The sequence below is a fragment of the Megascapheus bottae genome, chromosome 26 (genome assembly GCF_031878675.1).
Source record: "Megascapheus bottae isolate mThoBot1 chromosome 26, mThoBot2.hap1, whole genome shotgun sequence".
Classification (NCBI taxonomy): domain Eukaryota; kingdom Metazoa; phylum Chordata; class Mammalia; order Rodentia; family Geomyidae; genus Megascapheus; species Megascapheus bottae.
In genome coordinates, this window is record NC_143534.1 from 7,144,547 (window position 1) to 7,164,342 (window position 19,796).

At 47.9% G+C, this 19,796-nt stretch overlaps 3 protein-coding genes across 3 annotated transcripts in view; 2 read left to right on the forward strand and 1 right to left on the reverse strand.

Annotated features, from left to right (window-relative positions):
* Positions 1-1,663, reverse strand: part of Itih5 (inter-alpha-trypsin inhibitor heavy chain 5) — a 59,480-nt gene extending 57,817 nt beyond the window's left edge. Inside the window, exon 1 of the mRNA XM_090318860.1 lies at positions 1,506-1,663. Coding sequence (XP_090174986.1) covers positions 1,506-1,595 — 90 coding nt within the window. The 5' untranslated portion in view covers positions 1,596-1,663. The remainder of the gene's footprint in view (positions 1-1,505) is intronic.
* A 7,440-nt stretch (positions 1,664-9,103) lies between these two features.
* On the forward strand, positions 9,104-15,130 carry LOC150045900 (golgin subfamily A member 2-like). Its single transcript, XM_090318702.1, is given in 4 exon segments — positions 9,104-9,157; positions 10,900-11,043; positions 11,738-13,715; positions 13,718-15,130. Coding segments are annotated over 4 exon segments (2,877 nt in total). The 3' UTR covers positions 14,419-15,130.
* Positions 15,131-18,288: 3,158 nt separating this feature from the next.
* Positions 18,289-19,796, forward strand: part of Itih2 (inter-alpha-trypsin inhibitor heavy chain 2) — a 28,302-nt gene continuing 26,794 nt past the window's right edge. Inside the window, exons 1-2 of the mRNA XM_090318861.1 lie at positions 18,289-18,475; positions 19,401-19,475. Coding sequence (XP_090174987.1) covers positions 18,392-18,475; positions 19,401-19,475 — 159 coding nt within the window. The 5' untranslated portion in view covers positions 18,289-18,391. The remainder of the gene's footprint in view (positions 18,476-19,400; positions 19,476-19,796) is intronic.

Sequence of the window (19,796 nt, forward strand, 5' to 3'; positions counted from 1 at the left end):
GTGTCTGTGTGTGTTGTGTGTGTGTGTGTTTTGTGGGGTGTCTGTGTGTGTTGTGTGTGTGTTTTGTATGTGTTGTGTGTGTGTGTTTTGTGGGGTATCTGTGTGTTGTGTGTGTGTGTGTTTTGTATGTGTTGTGTGTGTGTGTTTTGTGGGGTGTCTGTGTGTGTTGTGTGTGTGTGTTTTGTGGGGTGTCTGTGTGTGTTTTGTGTGTGTTTTGTGGAGTGTCTGTGTGTATTGTGTGTGTGTGTGTGTTTTGTGGGGTGTCTGTGTGTGTGTGTGCACTGGAGCCAAGCTCACAGCCTGAGCTTCTTTGCTCAAGGCTTGTGCTCCCCCTTTGGGCCAAGCTCCACGTCCAGCTTTTCGGTGGGGAGCCTTGCTGCCTGGCCGGCCCCCGCCCTCGATCCTCCTCGGGTCTCCTGCCTGGCTGGCCTCCGCCCTCGATCCTCCTCGGGTCTCCTGCCTGGCCGACCTCCGCCCTCGATCCTCCTCGGGTCTCCTGCCTGGCTGGCCTCCTCCCTCGATCCTCCTCGGGTCTCCTGCCTGGCCGACCTCCGCCCTCGATCCTCGGGTCTCCTGCCTGGCTGGCCCCCGCCCTCGATCCTCCTCGGGTCTCCTGCCTGGCCGGCCTCCTCCCTCGATCCTCCTCGGGTCTCCTGCCTGGCCGGCCTCCGCCCTAGATCCTCCTCGGGTCTCCTGCCTGGCCGGCCTCCTCCCTCGATCCTCCTCGGGTCTTCTGCCTGGCCGGCCTCCGCCCTATATCCTCCTCGGGTCTCCTGCCTGGCCGGCCCCCGCCCTCGATCCTCGGGTCTCCGCGTCCTGGTGAGCCGCCGCGATCGCCCAGCTGGTCTGATTGTAAACGAGCCGGCTGCGTCCTCACACGCGCACCCAAACAGAATGACATTTCTTGCCATAGCCAAAGAGGAAAGCGGGGCTGGCCCGGGCCACACGGCTGGGACCCACCTGCCTCCGGACCCCACACCACAGAGCCTGCTGAGGCTCCTAGTTTTTGTTTTCTCCTGACAGATCCTCGAGAGAACTGACACCCTTCAAGCCCCCGATGGAGACTTGCCCGTCTTCAGACACAGCGGTCTTTTCGGGTCTACCCCGAGGGGCGTGAGCGCGCGTGCGCACTGCTCTGTCCCCGTCAGCGTGACAGCCCCTTGCAGGAGGTCTCGGGGTGCCAGCCCTCTGCGGGGTCACCTGAGCCCCAGGCCGGTGAGAACACAGACCCTGGCGCATGCCCCAGACCGCCACGGGATTTAAACGGGGGACGCAGGCCGGTCTGACGGCGAGGCACCCCGCCAACCTTACTTCATTAGCGGAGGGTCGCGGTGCCTAGGCAGAAGCCGCCGCGGCGCACCTCGGCGGGACACCGCCGGTGGCCGCACGCGCTCCGGGAGAAGGCCGGGGGAGAGGGCGGGCGGAGAGGACGGGGCGGCCGGGGAGGCCCTCTTCCCGCGCCCGAGGGGGCAGCGCCGGTGCCCGGCCCCCTGGGTCCACTTTACCTGCTCCGACGTGTCACCCCAGCTCGGCGGCGCCTCCTGCGATCCCGCCAAGAGGGGCAGCGCCAAGCACAGTCCCAGGAGCCGGAGCATGGCGGGGCCAGACCACCGCGACCGCGAAGGGACCGGGCGGGACGCGCTGGGAGCTCCGGGGGAGCTGGAGGCTGCAGGACCGGACGGGCGCAGGCCCCGCCCCCGGCCCGGCCAGACCCCGCCCCCGGCCGGCAGGACCCCGCCCCCGGCCCTGCCCACCCCGCCCCCGGCACGGCCGGACCCCGCTCCCGGCCCTGCCCACCCCGCCTCCGGCACGGCCAGACTCCGCCCCCGGCAAGGCCAGACCCCGCCCCCGGCCCAGCCAGACCCCGCCCCCGGCCGGCAGGGCCCCGCCCCCGGCACGGCCGGACTCCGCCCCCAACCCTGCCCACCCCGCCCCCGGCCCGGCCAGACCCCGCCCCCGGCCGGCAGGACCCCGCCCCCGGCACGGGCAGACTCCGCCCCGGCCCTGCCCACCCCGCCCCGGCACGGCCGGACCCTGCTCCCGGCCCTGCCCACCCCGCCTCCGGCACGGCCAGACTCCGCCCCCGGCAAGGCCAGACCCCGCCCCCGGCCCAGCCAGACCCCGCCCCCGGCCGGCAGGGCCCCGCCCACGGTCCTCTCAGCCTCGCCCTTGTCCTCTGGGCCACGCCCCCGGGCCCGGGCCTCGCCCCTCCCTCAAGCCCTGCCCTCCAGGCCCCGCCCTCCCGCGCATCACCATCCCCCAAGCCACGCCTTCCTGAGTGGGAGTCCCAGCCAGGTCCCCAAGGCTCCCAAGGCCAAAGAACTGCTCCAAGCTGGCCTTGCTGCCAGCACTCCTCCGTGCTCCACGATCCACTCCCCTGCCTTCTCATCCTCCTTCCCACCGGCCAGTACGCCCCGCTCCCATCACTCGTTCTCTCTTTCCATCCTGGTCTCCCTTGCTGCTTTGCAGAGTCGCTGAAGTCCTATTGCCCGAAGAGGCCGGACAGCCAGGAGTGGTCCTTCCCTGCTGGCCTTCGTCTTTGCACCTGCACGGTGACAACGAAAGGACGTCCAGGAGCTTGGCCCAGTGTTAAGAGGGGCGCCGGACTGAGCCACATTTGGGGGTTTTCGCCAAGCAAACGAATGTCACGTTTATAAACTTGGTTGTATCTCCATCCTTCCACAGGAAGAACTTCTGTTATCTACCAGCCATCCACACCCGACTGACCTTTCACAATTTGGAGGTCATCTCTGTATCTTGTAGGCAGGTCATATTGTTGGGGCTATTTACCTCATTTTCCAAAAAGCCAAAAATGTCTCATTTTTCTGTCAGTAACAAGTCCATTTAAAAGATGAGATGACTCAATGGCCACCAACAAACAGGTCATGGAGCATCTCCTGTGGAATGGTATGTGGCTATGAAATAATAATCGAAAGGTCTGTAAAGACGTGCAAGGTGTTGCTAATATAAAGTAAAGGAGAAAATCAGATCACAAAACTGGATCCACAGTCTGACTGTAATTAGGTAAAAAATATTTATGAGACAACCAGGGGCTAGGTGCCTCTGGTCTGTCATTCCGGCTGCATGGCAGCCTGAGATTGAGAAGATCAAACTTCCAGGCCAGCCTGGGCAGAAATATCCCAAAGACTCTATCTTAAAGACCTAGGTGGCTGTAGTCTGTCATCCCAGCAATGACAGGAAGACTGAAATAGGCAGATTTGGGTGCTCACCCCCACCCACGGAAACAAGACCCTACAAAGTAGCCAGCACTGGACTGGAGGCAGGGCTCAGCAGCAGAGCACCTAGCAAGCACAAGGCCCTGAGTTCAAAGTACCACCACCACACACAAACAAAAAAAATTGAAGGGATAAAAAAAGCATTAAAAATGAAAAGTAAAAATAGTAGGTTGTTGGCTTGAATTTTTATTTTTTATTAAAGAATTTATTAACATTGATTTTTACATCATATTTCAAATGACATGTTTAACAAACAAGTATTCAAGAAGGGAATCTCTATATAAAATCACTGACACTTAGATCTTAGAACATAATCAAAATTAGGCTGAGGGTTTGTATGACATAGATACATAATAATCCATGTAATAAAACATTATGTCTATAAGGTCATAAGTTTTTATGTCTGTGTAGTTGTGTTTATATTTCCATTTTTAAAAAAACCTCTGTGTGTGTGTGTGTGTGTGTGTGTGTGTGTGTGTGTGTGTGTGTGTATTTGTACTGGGATTTAAACTCAAGAGCCTGGGCTCTGGCCCCTAGTTTTTTTCACTCAAGGCTGGCACTCTACCATTTAAACCACAGGTTCTACTTTTTGATGGTTAGTGAGAGATAAGAGTCTCATGTTTATCTGGCCAAACTAGATTTGAATCTTAATCCTCAGATCTCAGCCTTCTAAATAGATAGGAATTACAGACATGAGCTACTAGCACTTGGCTTTTAAAAAACTTTATTTACTCTTGTTCAGATGGTGTTTGGTCAACTGAGAAATTAGAAGTTAAAACAAAGTTGCTCCTACTGTGAAATAAATGAAAGACATTAGCAGTTAATCATTTAATCGTCCAACCACTGACTAATTATAAGGCACACAACCAAGAGGAAATTAAAGTAGCCAGCCTTCCACAACAAAACCTCATAGAAACCTTGCAGCACACAAATTGCATCCACACCCTGTCCTCATTTTTAACTAAAGAAGATAATCACAAGTCTGGAAGCAGTTTGCTTATATATCGCCCTAGGGAAAAATAACTATCTGGGAATGGAATGTCATGTCAGACAAAGCCACAAGGTTTGAAAGAGTACAAAAAAAGCTAGTACTATTTCACTATTGCCATGGATCAGGAGCTGCTTTTTCACCCTTTCCTACCTTCCCTGGGTCCTGCAATATCAGGTGGGACCATGTTCAATTTTCCCTTTACTTCTGCTCTCCCCACAACAAAATTTGCACTAACTGGGATTCTCAGCAACCAGTTTAAGAGACTTGAGTTTAGCCAGTCAGGTAACTCACTCCTGTGACCCTAGCCACTCAGGAAGCTGAGATGGGGAAGGTCATGATTCAAGGCCTGATGGGACAAAAAAATTTTCAAAAGCCCCCATAGAAATTTAGATCAACTTGGTAAATAATAGGTGAGTGTGAGATGATCTTGGCTTCGAGCTCAGCCTGGACAAAGTTAGCGAAACAAATAAATAAATAAAATAAATAAAGCCAGTTATAAGTGGCTCACATCTGTAATCCCAAGTGTAGTCCTTGCTACTCAGGAGGCTGAGCTCAGAGGATCATGGTTCAAAACCAGTCTGAGCAGACAAACCTGAGAGAAGACGTTTTTCTGCCATTAGCCAACAGCTGGAAGTGGGCAAGTGTGAGTGAAGTGGTAAAGTGCCAGCTTTGAGCCAAGGGGTAAGCAAGAATACAGAGGGCAGGGGGAGAGAGCTATAAAGTGGCTGAGTGTGCTGGCCTGGTGAGTGAGCCTGGAACACAGCGCACCCTCAACACACGCACGCGCACACACACACACACACACACACACGCACACACGCATACACACACACACACGCATACACACACACACGCATACACACACACACACACACGCACACACACACACACACACACACACACACACGGTATCTACTTTCTTTTTCTCTACTTTGAATTTCTACCTTGTCACCCCATTGTCCCTACACCACATGCAGTAAGACTCTCAGCGTAGTAGCCCCAGTGCTATCGGTTCAGCCCTCGAGGACCACACCCTTGGAGTGTCTGTGAAGCCATTGTGTTCTGAGCCAGCTCTGGCTCCCTCTTAGTCTGCACCTTTTCAGTTATCTACTTATATGGCCTTGTGTGTATTTCTCTTGGACTTCTGACAACTCTGCATAAAGTACTCCGGTTTCGTATGAACTTGGCTCCTTTCCCTCTCCATGGAAGCTGCTGCAGAGAGGGGTTCCTTCTGGAGCTCGGTCAGTGATACGTTAGGAGCCCCAAATCCCCTGGGTGCTTCTTGAGATCCACTTTTCATCTGTTTTACAAATTGTGGAGGCTTGTGAAAGAGGAAATAGAGAATGTACTTTGCTAATGGATGATGGATGGTTGGCTGAGTTAATCAACAGTTCACAGAGTGTGACAGTTGTCTTATTTCAATTATCTGTCTGTAGATTTAAGGCTGAAATTAGACTCTAACTTCTTCATGGGAAGTGGTTGTATCATGCCCAGTCTTATAAGCCCCATATCTGACACTTGGCATGGTATAATATATTTGATGAATAAATGAATGAACATGTGCCTACTAGTTGTGAGTGATATGATATGAGTTTTAAATATAGGCTATGACCGAGGAGAACGTACGATTTATTTCTGAATATGGACTTAATAAGACAGCCATAATTTAAGTGTAACTAAGGCATGCTAAGAAGAGACAAAGGTAAGATTATAATTGTGCACTAGAAGACTTTATGAAGGAATAAAAAAAATCGACCTTTGTACATATCAAATATGGACATCTAAATAAGCAGAGAAGAGAGAGCATTAAGGTGACAGAGGAAGAAGGGGAGAAAAAGCTTGACGACCGGAGAAATGCTAATGTCAAATACTACTGGAAATGTTCATGTTGTAGTTGTTACCTGGAGAAAAATTTTAGCTGGAATATGAGAAAATATAGCATAATGTTCCCCAAATATAAATCTCTGAACTAGCATAGACACCTGACATTTACCCTAGCTCCTTCCCAAAAGAGTAAGATGGAGTCATATTTTTGCATATTTTTGTTTGTTTTGTTTCATCTTTGAAAAACTGGCAGGCTAGGTACAGTGCTTCATGTGTATAATCTCAGCTACTCAAGACCCAGAGATTGAGAGGATCAGCCCGCAAAATGCTTGTAAAAACCCCTTTGAAGCCAGGCACAGTGCTGTGTACCTGTGGTTCTAGCTACCCAGAAAGCATAGCTGCAAAGATCGAGGGAAGATTGGTTGTGGGTAAAAACAGAGGAATAATGAAAGTTTAAAAAATAGAAAGAGGGGACTAGGGATGCGTCTCAAGTAGTAGAGTGCCCACGTGGCAGATATGAGGCCCTGAGTTCAAAACCCAGCGCCTCCTCCCCCACACACAAAAAAGAGAACTAACCTTTGCTCTGTGCTAAGAGTTTTGGTTCCTCTTATCAATAACAAAGTCTCAATGTGAGCACTTAGCTTGCAAGTGTGGAAAACACAGCTGCCCAGAGGCCGTGTTGTGTGAAGAGAGGGGATGATGAGCCAGACTTTGGAAAGCAGTGGCAAAAGGTGTTTTGAAGAAAAAAAATCTTCCTGATGCTTTGGGAATCTAGCCCGAGCACCCCACAAACAGTGTAACAGCCTCGGAGAAGTCAGAAATAGGACTCTGTAGCTATCTCATGATCAGTACTATTAAGTGAGCTAAACACTCTCTATTCAGTATTCATCTAGGCTGACCCAGTGCTCCATCCACTGTAAGAGACATGACAGGCTCATGTGATATGACTAATACTGAAAAGTCAAAGAAATAGAAGCCTCTGGCAGCAATCACTACGACCCTCGCACTTTAACTCCTCTCCTCATCCAGCCTGCTGCAGGGAAGTTAAACAAACAGAAATGATGCATGCACAAAATTATTCATTATATCTAAATGCACCATGTTCAGAAGATGGAAGTAACTTAGAAGTTCCCTATAAACACAGTTCGGTAGAATAAGATACTCTGAGGCTCTACAAAATGATGTGAGACCTTCTACAGGTGGAGATGGAAAGATATGCAGCACTATATAAGCTATAGATAAGAAAAGCTAAGTGTACCTTCATGCTGCCTTTTTCCTTTCAGAAGAATGTTTTTAGAACGTTTATATTTGCCATTTTTAAAACTTTAAGAAGTAACTGGGCAAGGTGGCTTATGCCTGTAATTCCAGCTACGAGGGAGACAGAGATTTAATCCATCTTAAGCGTTCCTTTTGTCTTTCCATTCCCTTTTCATTGCAACCTGAGCTTGAGAAGTATTTGTACCATGAAGAAAGAAGACTCAGTTAGAATGTATGCTTTCTGTGTTGCACATCTCAGCTGTGAAATCCAGCTGTTGACTGAATGCAAAATCTTAGAGGAAGCGGTTCCCTTTTCTGGCTGGCAGTGTGCTCAAAGACGGGTCAAACAGTGACTCTTCTATTGCCTGAAATATTGTAACTAGCAGATATTCTTCTTTATTAGTTATGATTCATTCATTTTTGGGAGTTATGATTAAAAGAACTAGGCAGACACAATTGAACTGCAGATCATCAATATGTTGTGCCAGATGTTTCATCTTAGAGCATTAGATTCCTCGTGGTCTGGACTTCTACATAGTGAAAGAAGTTCTAATCTTTTCATTTTTCCACTCCTTCCCTCTTTCAAGAATGCCACTCCTCTGAGAAAACCTACTACAGCTTTCTCCAGATATTCACACTGGAATCATTCCTCTCTCTTAAAAATGATATATTTTTTTTGTTTTGAAAGGTCTTTTTTTCTTAAAGAAATACTGGTATTGAACTCAGGGCCTCTCACTGACTACTCTACCATTTGAGACGCTCCACCAGTTCTTTTGCTATTCAGTGTTGTTTTCTCTTCAACAGGATCTCATCCAACCTTCCTTCAGTCTCGTGTCTCTGCCTTCTGAGTCTCTGGGATCACAGGTGTGTACTCCCATACCGGATCACATTCATATTACTATTTTTAGATTTTTATTTTATTATTGTTTTAAAGGTGATGTAAAAGGGGGTTACAATTACATGAGGCAGGCAATGAATACATTAACTTTCCTACAGCATCTTCCCTTCCCACATTCTCTCCCAGTCCCTCCATGGTCCTATTTTTTAACATCATATTTATAATATATGGTTTTCTCTTTTTATATAGGCTGAAGTTGTCAGAGAGCAATTAGCACTAATAACTTTGCATACTACCCAAAGGTATACAAAATTGAATTAATAAAATCATAGCCTGTGCTTTGCTGCTCGGCATAAACTGCAAGTAGCTGGTGGCTGTTCTTTGTGTGCATTGATTAAGAAATCACAGCCAAGGAAATTATTCTGTAGAAATATTTACCAGTTGCAAAAAGATTTGTCCCTACAGAAGTACTCATTAAACATTTTTAAAATAAAAGACAAAAAAATAACCCAACCATCTCAGTCCAATGTGAAGAATCATTTTTTCTTTTCTTTTGGAAACATGCTTGGAGCATCCAGTGGTGTGCCTGGACTCACAGAGGACTTTGGAAGAGCACAACAGAAGGCTTGCTAATGCTGCAGAGTAAGATGGAGTCTTCGTTCCACCTGCCGCCACACCCACAATGGGTTTCACACCCTGGCGCCTTCTTTGACTCCAAGGCCTGAAGACAGAGATGCCAGCAAAACCCATCAAAAGTCAATCCACAGGGAGTGTCTGCAACCTGAAGGGCTGCCAGATGCCTTTAGGGCAGATGTGGAAATCTCCAGGGAGCGCTGACTGAAAGCCACAGGTATGTTCCTGCAAGGGTTTTGTCTTATCTCAAGCAGTGTTGATTCTCTGGTTGATGCCAAGAGGTAGCTATTGAGGCAACATCACTGGGCCCTCTGGCCAGCAATGATGGGCTGGCTGCCTGCTGGCAGGACAGAGCTGATGGGCCACGCAGGCTGTGCAGTAGGTTTGGGCTGCACAAGTAGAACTTGCTGTTCCCAGTGTGTCATCCTTTCTTTTCCTGTATTCCCAAGGCTAACTCCATACTCACATCCCATCTCCTGGGTAGAACAAGCTTGCCCATTCAGAAGAAATGGGAATGTGAGATGTGTATGTGCATATGCATGTGCATATATATGTGTGTGTGTGTGTGTGTGTGTGTGTGTGTGTGTGTGTGTGTGTGTGTGTGTGTGCATGTGCACATGCCAGTACTGAAGCTTCAACTCAGGGCCTGCACAAAGTACTACCACTTGAGTCACAGCTCTACTTTTCTGGTAGTTAATTGGAGACAAGTCCCTCAGGGACTTTCCTGCTTAGGCTGGTTTTGAATCCTGAATCTTTTCCTGCTATACTGATGCCCATATGCTCTGGCAGTGCACTAGCCCTCTCTCTATCTCTCCCCCCCCCCCCGTCTGTCTCCGTGTGTGTGTGTGTGTGTGTGTGTGTGTGTGTGTGTAGGAATCTTCTACCTTCTCTATCATGATTGCTATTTTACTGTTGTCCTGTCTGCCTTCTAAAAACAGTGGAGAGGGGCCAGGAGTTTGGCCTAGTGGTTAAAGTGCTTGCCTAGCATGCATGAAGACCCGGGTTCGATTCCTGGGTACCACATATATAGAAAAAAAAGCCAGAAGTGGTGCTGAGGCTCAAGTGGTAGAGCTCTAGCCTTGAGAAAGTCCAAGGACGATGCTCAGGCCCTGAGTTCAAGCCCAGGACTGGCAAAAAAAAAATTTTTTTTAAATAAAAAATAAAAACAGTAGAGAATAAAGAAAACCATTACTTGTTGATCTCTTCTATCAATTAGGCCTGGCATTATAGCACGGGAGACTATCCGTCATTGAGGTTCTACCATACAAGGTTATTTTTTAGCTATGGCTCTGATTATATAACCATGTAGTGGGGTTTCTTCTCCCCCAGCCCCTCCCATTCTGAGACAGGATCTTGCTATATGGCCCAGGCTGGTTTTGAACTAATGATCATCCTCTCCCAGCACCCCTAGTGTTGGAATCACAGATGTATGCCACCTCACCTGGCTTCTATGCCATCTGTAGGTTCCTGATTGGAAGAAACTCCTTTGGTGGAATGAAATTTTCAGAGAGGTTTGAGATTGTTTTTTTCATTTATTTCATTAGTGCCCCAAATTCCCAATGCAAATCTGTCACTCGGCTTGATGATCTTACGTGCCATGTTGATGAATCAAATCCTAAGAGTTAGAGAAGCCATAAGCCATCATGACCTTGATGACAGTTAAATGTGGACTTTAGTGAAACTGATACTACAGAATAAAGACACACCATCAACAGCAAACACTTAATTTCAAGTGCTGGCCTTACATTAACCCACATCATCCCCTCAGTGACACTGCAGGGCAGAAGCCTGACAGATGAGCAAAGGCAGAGGTCAAGAACTCTACCAAGAGAAAAAAAAATGCCTGGGCACGTCCCCAGCTAGCCTCAAACTTACTATTTAGCTGAGGTTGTTTTGAGCCCGCCATTTTCCTGCTGGGATGATGGGTGTACCACCACACCCAGCACAAACTTTTTGTGGAAGGAAAATCCAGCCACACAAAATGAGCTCATCAGTCACCAGAGGACATCCGGCCACGGCAGTGCTGAAGTAAACGAGAGGCTCTGAAGTGGTAGAGGGCTCTTCAAGACCTGGATTCTGGACACAATGGACATGATTTAGATGTGACTGCTCGGTAACAGGTTTACTTCATTCCAGAGCAGCAGCATTCTTCCCGTGACTGTGTTTCTGAATCATCTGAGACCCCCAGCCAAAATGTGGGGCGAAATTTCACTGAAATGTATAAAGATGAGAAGATGGATCTCCACTGCCTCAAATTCCCTCTGGTCTAAGAAACATTTGCTATGCATGGTTTAGGTGTGCAGGGGGGCAGCGTGGTCAATATTCAAGGGCCCTGACCCCTCCCGTCCCAGAGCACCTGGAAGAGCACATTATATCAAGGCCAGTATAAATCTCAGTGGCTCCCTCATCAGAACACAAGTGTCAGCAAATGTGATCAGAACACGGAGCTAATTCTGCACAGAGTGAAGCCCTAAAGACATTGGATAAGGGCAGATAGCTGTATTTCCTGGTACTACATCTTGAAGGCAAGCTGGAAGTCTGGTAGAAACTGATGACCACAGTTGTGTAGTGGAAGTCAGGAAGGTGACTTATGAAACTATTCACCCAGCTAGAGCAGGTCCCACCCTGCCCCCAACCAAACTGGACAGGGTTGTAGGAGGGAGGGGCTGCAGGAGCAGCTCTTATCAGGATTCCACCCAGTCTGCCTGGATCACAATAGGCTGGCCACGCCCCCTGATTTTCACATTCCTCTCTGACCAATGGGATACAGAATTGAGGTCACACCCACATTCCGTGCTGCCTAGTTGCACTGGCATTACCTGGGTTGATTCACACCACTACTAGAGGCTGAGGGAGGTAGAGGTGCGGAGTGGTGAGCGAGTGAATTGAGGGGATTTGGGAATTGTAAGAGGAAGTAGACACAGCGGGTTGTGATTGTGAACATATAGCTGATTTCAGAAAGCCTGGGAATGTGGCCCCCCCCACCTTCCACATCCCAGTGCTGGGATGTCTGAGCCAACAAGGCAAAAAAAACTAGCTGCAGGAAAGAAGCTGCTTCAAGAATACCAACAGAGGAATGGGTCTGGCGGACTGGCAGAATCCAAGAAAAAGAAGAAAAGTCAAAAGGGAGGGAGCCCCAAGACAATCTTCATAGAGGACGGTAATCCAGCGGGGGGCACGGTCAGAGCTGCCAAGGTCAAGAGTGGCACAGGTCCCCATGACATAGAGGACTGTAAAAAGTACTACCAACACTGGGTGCTTGCCCTGGAAGCCAGCAGAATACAAAACCAGCAGCTCTGCCATGACAGGGAACAACTGAGGCAAGAAAAGAAAGACCTGCAAGATCAACAGGGGAAGGAGAAGGAGGAGATGGCTTGTGTGCACGAAGCACTGAAAACAGAGCTGGAGCAGCACAAGCTACCGACACAAATGTGGATCTCAGAAAAATCGGATTTGCAATCTGCCCTGGCACACGTGCAGCAGGTGGCCAGAGAAAGAGCCCTGGAGCAGGAGGATCTCACCAGCCGCCTGCAGGCAGCACAGCAGCACGTGACAGAGCTCGAGAGAACCTTGTCTGCAGTCTCCACCACTCAGAATGAGACTGAGAAGAACAGCAGAGAGCTCATGAAAGACCTGAATAAAGTGAAGCTGCAGCTCCAGAAAAAGACCAGGAGCTGTGAAGACCTGGAGGACGAGAACACCGAGCTTCAGGAGAGGCTGGAAGCACTCCGGGCGGACATGAAGATCAAAATTCGTGATTTACAACAAGCACTAGAGGAGCGGGAAGAGTTGGAAAGACAACTCAACAACATGAAAGACTTGGCGTCAACACTGAAGCTGGAGAGAGACACCTTTGCCGAGGACCTGAGGGTAGAGAGCTCCACGGGCAAGGAGAGGATCCAGCAGCTGTTAGATCAGGTGAGCCAGCTTAGAGAGGAGAAGGAGCAAGGGGCGTGGCAGGTGTTGGAGCTGGAGAGCAAGCTGGGGGAGCTGAGGAAGCAGCTGGCAGAGCCGGAGCCTCCTGCAGGACTATCTCAGGTGGAGCAGCAACTGCAGGCCCAGGTCCTCCAGTTGCAGAAGGAGCTTAAGAAGCTGGAGGAGCAACTTCATACCCAGGTAGAGGAGAACCAGACCCTCGATTTCCAGAACCTGGAGCAGCAGCAGCGGCTGTGGATCCTGGAGAAGAGAGCCGAGGAGTGGGATCACACAAAGGATCGGCGCAACATCCTGGAGACGCTGGAAAAGGAGCACGAGACCATGCGATGCACGCTTGTGCACAACCGAGAGCTCAAGGAACAGCTGGGCCAGCTGCAGGATGCCCTGCAGAAGCTGAGCGTGGAGAAGGAGGAACTCACCAGCCTCCTGCACTCGGAGCAGCAGGTGAAGAAACATCTGCAGGAGAAGCTGGAGCAGAGAGAGGAGGAGTTGGAAGACTGGAGAGAGGTGGCTGAGATCAAGAGCCAAGCAGCTCGGGAGCTGCAGGAGCTGCGTGACCAGTCCCTGGCCCAGCTGCAGGAGCTCAGGGCCACCTGTGAACAGCACCTGGCCTCCCATCAGCAGCTGACCTTGGAGAAGGAGGCGCTGCAGCAGCACCTGCGGAGGCAGACCCAGCTGCTGGAGCAGCTGAAGCAGGGGCAGATGCAGAACAAGCTGGGGGCCCAGACTGCACCCCAAACATTACAAGACACTCTGAGGTGCCTGGAAGCAACAAAACATGAAAACGAGCAGCTGCAGGCCCAGCTGAGCTGCTTGGCTTTCCCTACAGAAGGCGAAAGCATGAACAAGGAAGAAGAAAGGGGCAAGGAGGCAAGTCCCTGCCATGTGACTGTCCCAGAAGACGTAGACAACCCACACACCATGTGGGATTTTTACCACGTAGCATTATCAGTGGCTGAATCAAAGAAGGTGCAGCTCAGCCAGCAGCTGCAGGAGCAACAGGCCGCTGTAGGTGCCTGGACAACCTGGCAGCCCAGTGCCAGAGAAAGCTGGAGTGCCAGGCCCTCTACCCCAAGAGCTGGAACCATGGCATGTCTGGGGAGAGAAAGCAGGGCACGCAGGTACCCAAGAAGACACTTAAAATCTTCTTCATCCACAACCTGCCTGACAAGATGGACCACCAGAGTCAAGTGGATGAGCTCCAACAGCAGTGCAGCCAGCTGGCAGAACACATGGCTGCCATGGAAGCCTCCATCATTTGCTATAAAGAACAGATGGCAGTCCTGGATGAGCTGTATGAGGAGAAAGACAAGTGTGTCAGGCAGCTGTCCCAGGAGAAGAGCAGGAAGAAGGAGGAGCTGCAGGAGCTGCTGCTGCGTCTTGCAGGTGAAAGCGCCAAGTGCCAGGACAAGACACTGGCAGCGGCCCAGACTTTTGCAGCTGAGGCCCCATCAGATGCATCGGGACCCGTGAAAATGAAAGTCATGGAGGAGCTGCAAGGTCTGGAGGAGATGCAACTTGTAGACAACGTGCAGCCTGCACAAGCCGAGGCGAGGGAGCCGAAGCCCAGGGAGAACCCCACTGCAGAGAAGACGACGCCACTGCTGCCTACTGCCCCGCACCACCAAGAGCCTGCAGGCTTGGACCATGAGCCTGCCTCCCCTTTCTTCTCCAGACTGATGCAAATGACGAATTTAAAGTAATTCCTCTCTAAAGACCTGGCAGCCACTGCCTAGAGAACTGGGCGCCTGTCCTCTTACTTATACTTTTGGAACATGGCAGCTGGGTGGCATTCTCTCACACCTTGTTAAAATGGAGAACGGAAAGTGGTAACTGTAGGCAAGACAGGGCAGAGGCTACTGGGAGATGGCCTAACCTCCAGAAACATGTAATAGCTAGTAGTCCACTGGTTGCCAGGGAATGGGGGGTCACATGACGGATATTACCAAGAGTAAAACCTTTACAAGGAAGATGGGTATTGACGATGATGTTTCATAAGTTACTTACATATTAGCACACTCATTTTATTTTTTAATATATTTTCATGCTGCTTTATGGAGTTATCTTCATGACTCAAGTGAATTATTTCACTGTTTAACATTATATGTTGGCACATTCCTGCATTTTAAAAAATCACTCTGTGCCAGCAACAATGAATTTTCTTGTTTGTATTTTAATTTACTATGATGGTAGTACATGAGGGGGAACAAAAAGAAGAAAAGGTTATTAAACCTGACCGTTTTTTAGGGGGGTGGGAATAATATTAACAATAAATGGGGGTGTCCTATAGTAAGAAACATGCACCGGAGAAGTACGGAAATGTAATGCAGAATAATATGTTACACTATTGCCGAGCATCGATAGTGAGAATATCAAGCATCTCAATTTTTCACTTGTAAATTGTTGAAGTGATAAATGTGGCATCCTGTTCACTGAATCAAATAAAGTATTGAACTTTAAAAAAAAAGAGCTCTCTTGTGAGTTCACACAGTTTGTAACAGTCAGCTTCCCATCACGGGGGCAAAATACCTGAGCGAATTTCCCGTTTCTGCTTAGAAGGTTTACTAGGGCTCATCATGTCAGAGCTGCTCGGCCCTGCTGCTTTGGGCCTGTGGATGTCCAGAACATCATGGTGGGGGAGGCATCATCTCACGGTGGACAGGAAACAGAAAGGAAGGGGCCGGTGACCCAATATCCCCTTCAAAGGCACATGCCCCAATGACCTAACTTCCTCCCACCTGGAAGTCTACCAGTAGTAGTAGTAACTCAGGCTTGAGGACTTTGCTTCAACACACAGGCCTTTAAGAACATTTAAGATGCACAACATGGGCCAGGAGTTTGGCCTAGTGGTAGACTGCTTGCCTAGCATGCACAAAGACCCGGGTTCTATTCTTCCCTATCACCTACACAGAAAAAAAAATCTGGAAACGGTGCTGTGGCTCCAGTAGTAGAGCTCTAGCCTTGAGAAAGCCCAAGGACAGTGCTCAGGATCTGAGTTCAAGCCCAGGACTGGGAAAAAAAGAAAGATCCACAACACAACATATCACCTGTAGGCTCATTTCATTTCACTCCTTCTGAAAGACTGCTGAAGCCTGATGATTTAAACATGGCGTGTGTGTGTGTGTGTGTGTGTGTACAAATATGTTTAATTGCCTCCTGTCCTCAGCACGATCACAATTATGGGTGACCCCATCATACTGGTGCTGGCCACTTCATGTTTCAGTTAATGGTTCAATCCTCATCTTCTGAGAGATTCTGGGAGTCCATCAAGCAGGAGCCACATCTTTCCATTCTCATAAACATCCTTTGTGGAGTTTTTTTCTCTTGGTCATAGGACTTGAACTCTGGGCCTGGGTGCTGTCCCTGAGCTCTTCTGCTCAAGGCTACTGCCCTACCACTTGAGCCACAGTGCCACTTCCAGCTTTCTGATGGTTGACTGGAGATGTTTCATAGACTTTGAACCGCAATTCTCAGACCTCAACCTCCTGAGTAGCTAGGATTACAGGTGTGAGCCACCAGCACCCGGCTTTTATTTAAATACATTTAACATAAAATGTGTTCAAAGTTGTGGGGTTTCATGAGTAAGAATATGTCTCCTTTTACACAGATGGTTTCAATTTTGACAAGAAAACAACACAATGCCTCAGGTGTGCATTTAGTAGCATCGTAGTAAAGCTCCTCGAATATTATTACTCTAATATGACAGTCCATTGTATCCATGTACTGCCTGTCTATTGTTCCAAGATCAAGACCCTATTTTACTTTCAGCTTCCTCCTCCAGCCCAGCAGAAGTCCTAACCCTCTGCTCCAAATAGGTGAGCACTTTCTGCCACCTACTGGAGGTGTTTTTAAAAAACACTTTGAATTCCTTTTCTCTCCTTTCCTTCGTTCCTTTGTTCCTTCCTTCGTTCCTTCGTTCCTTCGTTCCTTCCTTCCTTCCTTCCTTCCTTCCTTCGTTCCTTCCTTCCTTCCTTTCCTTCCTTTCATCTTTCTTTCTTCCTTTCTCTCTCTCTTTGTTTCCTCCCTTCCTTTCCTCCTTTCTTTCACGTTCACCCCAGATTCTCATTGCTGAAAGCCATGATGACACTGTGTGTTAGAGAGGCAGGCTGGAGTTGAGGTGGTGGGTAGTACAACTCTGGAACCTGACCAGTCGGCTCCGATTCCATTTCACTACACTCCTGTACCCCTACAGGAATGGTCCTACACCACTGCTCGGCTGGATAGCTCTGGCCACATGGTTTAACGACCCTGAACCTCACCTCATCACCCTTTAAAGTAGAAAGTACAATTGCATCATGTCTAACATTCCTTGTGACTTACATGTCGCACTATTGTGGCCTTGGAGAGTCTCAAATCGTTCTTAAGACGTTGTCTTCTCCTCCAAATTGAAATGCCCATGCCAGTTCTTAGTGTGAAAGTGAATCAATCCCCATGCGTTACCTCTTCCTTGCCTCCAAACACCCAGTTACCCTGGGAAGAACACCAAAATCGGTTACATTGGAATTAACCTAGGGTAGCTAATCACATGTCATGTCTGGACCCAACTGTCTCTAATGACAATGGCTATGGATTCAGACTTGAGAGACTGGGAATGCAGAATGAGAAAAGGATTGAAATGACTCAATAGCAGAGCCGAAGTCCATTGGTTCAAGGACTAGTGAGGCCTGAGCCTCACCTTCTCTATTTCTGTTGCATCTATTCCCAATGTTTTTCTTGCAGGATGTGTATGCTTTTAGTTCCAAAGGACATTAGTCCACATCTGTACCAAAGATAGTGACTCAACTATTGGCTCAGCCATTTCCCAATTCCTTGACAATGTGGCACTGGCCCATCTTCTCACATTCTTTTTCCACACATGTTTCTTCTTATGTCATTTCCTAGGAATTTTGTCTCCCATTCATAAAATAATGTAGCAATAATTTTATAGTTCATAGTTTATATTTTTCCATATGACTCTCTGGAATGGAATCAACTCCTTTTGACAACAGGAAAATTATCGTTGGAGGCAGCAGGAATGGACATTGTGACCTAAATCAAAGACATTCGTGAGAATACTTTATGAGTACTCTTTTGAGTATTGATTTCCCTGTGTTTGTATGTAATTGTACTCACAGACGATGGGGAAATATTAACCACAAATTCTTTGCTCAGAAAACCATGTGTTTCTTCTCTTCCTTTTCCTAAATTTCTCCCGCTTTGACTTCTGTGAAAGAAATTTGTTTGCAGAAACTTTTTACTCTCGAGCGTTCTATCTGGCTTTATCTCTCCAAGTAAAGTTCTTCCTTGATCCTTTAAAAAGGATGATAATCACAGTTAGGTTCTGATTGTGACATCAGAAGGAATCAGAAAAGGCAAATATTTTTTTAAATAACAAAGGCACAAACTAGGTTCTCACCCTCCATCTGACCCTGACTTCTCACTCCGCAGCCCAGTGACCACTCCAGGGTTTGCTGCTTGAATGACCTCTTAATATTCCTTTCCACCCCCACAACACAAGTTTGAGCTCCAGAACAAATATTTGTCTTAGTGTCGAACAAAGTTAGAGAGTTTTACTTCTGTCTCTTCTTTTTAAAATGAACTGTGCTCCTCGGCTGCTCCTTTGAACTTGGTAGGAAGAGGAGTGGAATTCTCCCCAGACCATCTGCCCCAGAGAACTTGGCACAGCTGCCCAGCAAAATGAAGCTACTCACATACTTTCTCATCTGGGTATTTCTTTTGGAAGGCCAAGCCTTTGAAATCCCTACAGATGGCCAACCTGAAGTAAGTAGTTCCAGACAATTCCTTGCTGTTGTTGATTGAAAAAACAGTCAGTGCACAGCTGATTGCAGTTGGTATTCAGTGAACTTGTTCCGTAGAGGATGGAAACTTAGGACAATGTTCATGAGAGGACATGTGTTTGCTGGCATAATTGCTGGAATGTATTTGCCTCCTAAGATGTTAACAGGTCTCGTGTGAGAATGAAGTCAAGTTCCATAGTCAGGCACCATTGTATAGCACTTGTTGCCGGAGCATAATTGTCTATTCCTTGCTTAAAACTGGGGGTAGTGATAGACTGGACCTAACCCAAAGGATCGTTATTGTTAAATTATGTGTGTCAACTAACTAATGCAGTGCATGGACTAGTTCATTTTCCAACAGCCACTAGTATTATGTATAGATCAGTAAATTCTTAATAATCATTGGTGAGCTGGTCACCAGTGGCTCATGCCTGTAATCCTAGCTACTCAGCAGACTGAGATCTGACGATCACGGTTCAAATCCAACCTTGGCAGGAAAGTCCAAAGGACACTTATCTCTAATTCTCCAATTAACCACACACAAAAAAAGCCAGAAGCAGAGCTATGGCTCAATTGTTAGAGCCCCAACCTCGAGTAAAGAATCTAAGGGACAGGCTACTGCCCTCTTTCCTGTTTCCAAATAGTTCCCCAGTCACTTTTATCCACTTTGGGGTATATTATTTTCTCTTCATCTCCAGGGAGACATAAAAATAAATTTCTGCATCTAACATAGTTGAAGGTATTAATTTCCACTTACTCACTGCATTGAAGAAAATATTGTGTAAAGACTGAGATGTTCAGAGGCAAAAGAAAGAAGGTGAAATTGTATAGTGAATAATGAACACCGTCAATTGCCTCTTTTCTTCCAGATACTTTGAATTTATAATCATCCTAAATTCCTTTTCAAGTTTGCAGAATATGAAGATCTGGTGGGAATGGCCTCAGGAAAAGTTCAACCTGTACTAGAGAACCGGAGGCATCAGGTACAGTAAACTGCACTTCCCAATAGGAAAAGAAATGAAAGAGACTGTAATTAAAGAAGAGAGGTACGAAGATACCTCATTGAAAACTATCCCAAGAACTCATTTTCTTTTCAGCTGAGATGCCTCCAGTGGTGTTTCAGTCCCTTGGAAATGTCAAGGTGAAAATAAAGGGATATTTCTACAGAAAAAGTCAGAAGTGGTACCGTGGTTCAGGTGGTAGAGCACCAGCCTTGAGAAAGCCCAAGGACAGTGCTCAGGACCTGAGTTCAAGTCCCAGGAAAGGCAAAAATAAAAGGATTCACAATTACATAGTTCCCCAGC